General features: G+C 36.4%; 1 protein-coding gene across 1 annotated transcript in view; it reads left to right on the top strand.

The window, feature by feature from the left end:
• Positions 1–5,000, top strand: part of LOC125029294 (elastin-like) — a 12,534-nt gene that overhangs the window by 1,995 nt on the left and 5,539 nt on the right. Inside the window, exons 2-3 of the mRNA XM_047619196.1 lie at positions 2,459–2,691; positions 4,834–4,982. Of these exons, the coding sequence (XP_047475152.1) occupies positions 2,459–2,691; positions 4,834–4,982 (382 nt within the window). The remainder of the gene's footprint in view (positions 1–2,458; positions 2,692–4,833; positions 4,983–5,000) is intronic.

The following is a 5,000-nucleotide window of genomic DNA, read 5'->3' as shown; positions in this document are numbered from 1 at the left end:
CGTTAGATGACCTTCGCGGCCGAAGCGACGGGGCTGATGAGACACTTGAAGGGGGAGGGAGGGGAAGGGGGAAGGGGAAGGGGGAGGGGGAAGGATGGGAGAAGGGGGAAGAAAGGAGGGACCGGGCTGATGAGACACTTGAAGGGGGAAGGGGAGATTAGAGGGGGGAGGGAAACGGGGGGAGGGGGGGAGGGAAGTGGGAAGGAGAGACGGAGCCGATGAGACACTTGAGCAGGAGGGGGGGAAGGGGGGAGGAGGAGAAGGTGGGAAGAGGAGGAAGAGGGAAGGGGGGGGTGGGGGTAAGGGGGAAGGAGGAGTGTGAGAGGGATAAAAAGAAGTCTATCGAATAAACTCAAAGATGGTGGAAAGATGAGAGAGTGAGAAGGAAAGAGAGAGAGAGAGAGAGAAATGAAAAGAGAGTAATATCCAGACAGATAGATGGATAGATATAGATGTAGATAGAAAGAGAAGTAGATAGATATAGATGTAGATAGAGAGATTGATATAGATATAAGTAAATACATAGAGTATAAATGTATACATGAATAGAGAAACGGAGATAGAAGTCAGATCGAGACGAACAAACAAAAATATATGAAATTAAAATACACGATAAGGGCAGAATAATAAGGGAACGAAAAGGGGAAAAGGATAAAAAAGGAGAAGGGAGAAACAAAGACCACGAATTAATGGAAAGCAAAACTGAAAAGACATTATGCAATAAGGATAATAATAATAATAATAATAATAATAATAATAATAATAATAATAATAATTATAATAATAATGATAATGATAATGATAATGATAATGATAATGATAATAATAATGATAATAATAATAATAATAATGATAATAATAATAATAATAATAATGATAATGATAATAATGATAATAATAATAATAACAACAATAATAATGATAATAATAATAATAATAATAATAATAATAATAATGATGATAATAATAATAACAACAATGATAATAATCATAATAATGATGATAATGATAAAAACAATAACAATAAAAATAACAATAATCATAGTAATAGTAATAATAATGAGAATAATAATTTCTCCTTAAATTTCATGGGCTAATCCCAGAGTAAGTTGAAACTCGGCGCGTGCTGACCGTAGACTTTTTTCACTCGACGTAGTATTTTTAGCCTTTTGGAAAACTAGACCGAGGAATGGAAGAGGCTTCCCATTATCTTTAATTAAGCCATAAACTTGTTAAATATCGAGTCATAGGAATGCACAGAAACTAAATGAGGTTAAGGATAATGATGATAACGGTGATGAAAATAGTAATGACAATAATAACGATAGTGAAGACTGTTACAGATATAATGGATTTTATGAGGATAATACAGGTAATGATGTTATAAGGATAATACTAATGATTTGATAAGAATAATAGCAGTGATGATGATAATTAATAAGAATAATGATAATAATAATACAAATAATAATGATAATAATAATGATAATGTAAACAATGATAACGATGGTAATAATAATGATAATAATAATAAAAACAATAATAATAATTATGATAATGATAATAATGATAATAAAATGATAATAATAATAATAAATAATGATGATGATGATGATAATAATAATAATAATAATGATTATAATAATAATAATAATAATAATAATAATAATAATAATAATAATAATAGTGATAGTAATAATAGTAATAATAATAACCATAACAAAAATGATAACAAAAAGGTTATTAAAGCACAAAACAGCCGAAAGAAGAAACAAATAAATCAAAGAAGGTCTAAAGTAATAAAAAACGAGAAAAATAAATAAATGAATGAATAAATAAAGGAACACACCAGCTGAAGAATAGGTGAACTGCCTCCCCCCCTCCCCACTCCCCCCTCCCTCCACCTACACACCCAAGGACAAGAATACTCCGCTTTGTTCGCAGGCAGCGGTGCAAGGTCGGAATGCAATATTTCCACAAAAAAAGAAAGAAAGAAAAAACAACATACGACGTCATCAGATAGAGGATATGCAGAGTACCTCCGTTGCAATATGCGGTATTTCAACCTATCATAACATTTAGTATGCAGTCCGTCTACATAGAACGTATGTGGTATATTCGTAAGGATATGTGGCATTTCAACAAATCGTAACACTAAATGCGTGCGATATTTCACAGGAGAAAAGAAGAAAATAAAACAGGTAATGGTTCCATCAGCAAATGACAGAAGCATGAAGGAAAGGAGAGAGGGGATACAAGAAGAGGGAGAGGAAGAACAAGCGAAATCAAGCAAAATTCTTCGAGAACTTGTAAGAACAAGCGATATTAGGCAAGACTCTGAAAGAACAAGCGAGATCAAGCGAGAACTTACGAGAACACGCGGAATCAAGCGAGAACAAGCGAGACTCTTCGAGAACAGACGAGATCAAGCTAGAACGAGCTCCCGCGGCCTTGCCAGACGCCAAAGGAAGAGCGACTTCCGCACGCAGACCACTTGACAGAACATTCGCGAGATGTCATCAAGAACAAGTGGAAATCGCTTGATGAATTACACCACAGGATTTCGTCATGTTGCATTGCAATATTGATGTTTGCAAGTATCTCGACGGCGCTTATCATTATTGCTAGATCGCTGTTGCAAGGCGCCTGCCTAAGACGACTCAAGCTGCAGATGCAATATCTTGAGGAACTGTGGGTTATGACCGTCAAAGTGAATTGAATGTTTCGGAAAATCTTTTTATGAAGGGATTCCAGTGATTAGTTTTATTTTTTTGAAAATTTCCGAGGGTTTTTATTTTTAACAAAATTAAAATCGTAATAAAAAGTATTATTCAAACCACTCTATTTAATTAGAAATATATATTGATTAATAGTCACGTGTCTCGCTTGTTTGTTTGTTTTTTAATCATTCAATTATACTTTCCATTTTATAAAAAAAAAAACTACTTCCCTTGATTTTTATTCCTATTATCCCTCCTTCGCAACACATTTCATAACTTTACCCTGGATATCAATTATTTCCACTGCGATATCTTTATAACCTCTTCCGAAACAATTCGACTTCGCAACACCTTAAATCATCAATCCATTGGTTTCTATCACTCGTTTTTCTTCTTCTTCTTCTTCTTCTTCTTCTTCTTCTTCTTCTTCTACTACTACTACTACTACTACTACTTCTTTCTTTCATTCTCACTGTTTTTTTTTTCACCCGAGGTCCAAATCATTGACATTAAGCAGCCAATCTTACTCACAATGAATGATGGACATTAAACCAGAACTTATAATCATGCAGGAGTGAGAAAAACAATGATAAAACAATTATAATATATATATATATATAAGTTATAATAGACAAAAATAGAAAGCTAAAAAATGAAAAGAAACGAGATCTGTCTTTTTTGTGAGATGTGACTAAGATTAGCTTGTCAATTGGCCCTGAATTGTTTAAAAGCCGAACCCGAAATACCTCAGGGATATTTTGGACGAGCAGTTCAGAATTCGCGAACGATAACAAGAAAACACGAAGGAGAGAAAGGGAACTGCTCAACGACAAGAGAAGAAGAAAAGTGTAAATAAAGAGATAGAGAAGGGGGAATGAGAGAGAGAGAGGGGGGGATGGAGAAAGAGAGACAGAGAGAGAGGGAGGGAGAGAGGAAGGGAGGGAGGGTGGGATAGAGGGAGAAAGAGAGAGAGAGAGAGAGAGAGAGAGAGAGAGAGAGAGAGAGAGAGAGAGAGAGAGAGAGAGAGAGAGAGAGAGAGAGAGAGAGAGAGAGATACAAACAGAGAAATGCAGAGAAAGAGAGAGAAACGAGCTGTAGCTGAGGTCGCGCCACCGATGTACGCCTGAGCGACTCACCTGGCGCAGGTGTACAAAACAAAAGAAGATCGAAAGTGACCGCCCCCATTGCAGGCGCTGTCATATTCCAGTCTCTCTTTTTTTCCTTCTTTTTTTCTTGTTTTTTCTTTCTTATTTTCAGTTGATAATCGGGAAAATATCTTGCGTCCGTATCCCCTCAGCGGCATCGAACGCCCTCCCTCCGGCGCAGCTTTGATCGCCAGTGAAAGCCAGACGAGACGCCAGCGACAGATTCCTCGGCTGACAGGCGGGGAGAGGGAGAGAGAGAGAGAGAGAGAGAGAGAGAGAGAGAGAGAGAGAGAGAGAGAGAGAGAGAGAGAGAGAGAGAGAGAGAGAGAGGGAGAGAGAGAGAGAGAGAGAAAGAGAGAGAGAGAGAGAGAGAGAGAGAGAGAGAGAGAGAGAGAGAGAGAGAGAGAGAGAGAGAGAGAGAGAGAGAGGGAGGGAGGGAGAGAGAGAGAGAGGGAGAGAGAGAGAGAGAGAGAGAGAAACCTAACCTAACCTAACAGACAGACAGAGACATAGAGAAAGACAAAGAGAAGGAGAAAGAGATACACAGACAAAGCGGAGAGAATTAATAAGAAAAAACATCACGTCAACCGATCAACAAAAAGCGAAAATGGAAGAGAAAAATAGGATTTATCGGAAGACGAAAGAAAAAGAAATGGGAAGAAGAAGAAAAATAAAGATAATAAAGGAAAAACCCGTAAAATTTTAAAGACCTTGAGACTATTTTGTAATAAAGGTTAATGGCTTATTATTAACCTTTCAATGGCCAAAACGGCGGGAAACTTCCTTTTTGTCTTTCTTTCTCTCTCTCTTATTTTTTCCTATGATATGTTCCATAGATAAAACATAATAGCTTATTGTTATTTTTTTATAGTATCAGTTCTATTGTTTAAATCACTTGCGTATTTTCGTTTTATAATAACTATTCCTTATGTTTAGATGTTTAAGTAATATAATTTCACATAATCCAGATCATACCGCTTGCATATCACTTGCATTAACCTTTTAACCCTAGTTTTTAAAGTGCACGTGAATACAAAATGGACTTATGAATATAGATATGTCAGTAAGCAAAAGTTCCAGAACAGTTTTGAGGAGGATGAACAGAACAAGACACAATGTAGCTCCTCGGACAATG

Source organism: Penaeus chinensis, chromosome 9 (genome assembly GCF_019202785.1).
Source record: "Penaeus chinensis breed Huanghai No. 1 chromosome 9, ASM1920278v2, whole genome shotgun sequence".
Classification (NCBI taxonomy): Eukaryota; Metazoa; Arthropoda; class Malacostraca; order Decapoda; family Penaeidae; genus Penaeus; species Penaeus chinensis.
The sequence above is the reverse complement of the archived record's forward strand: the minus strand, read 5'-3'. Positions and strand labels throughout refer to the sequence as shown.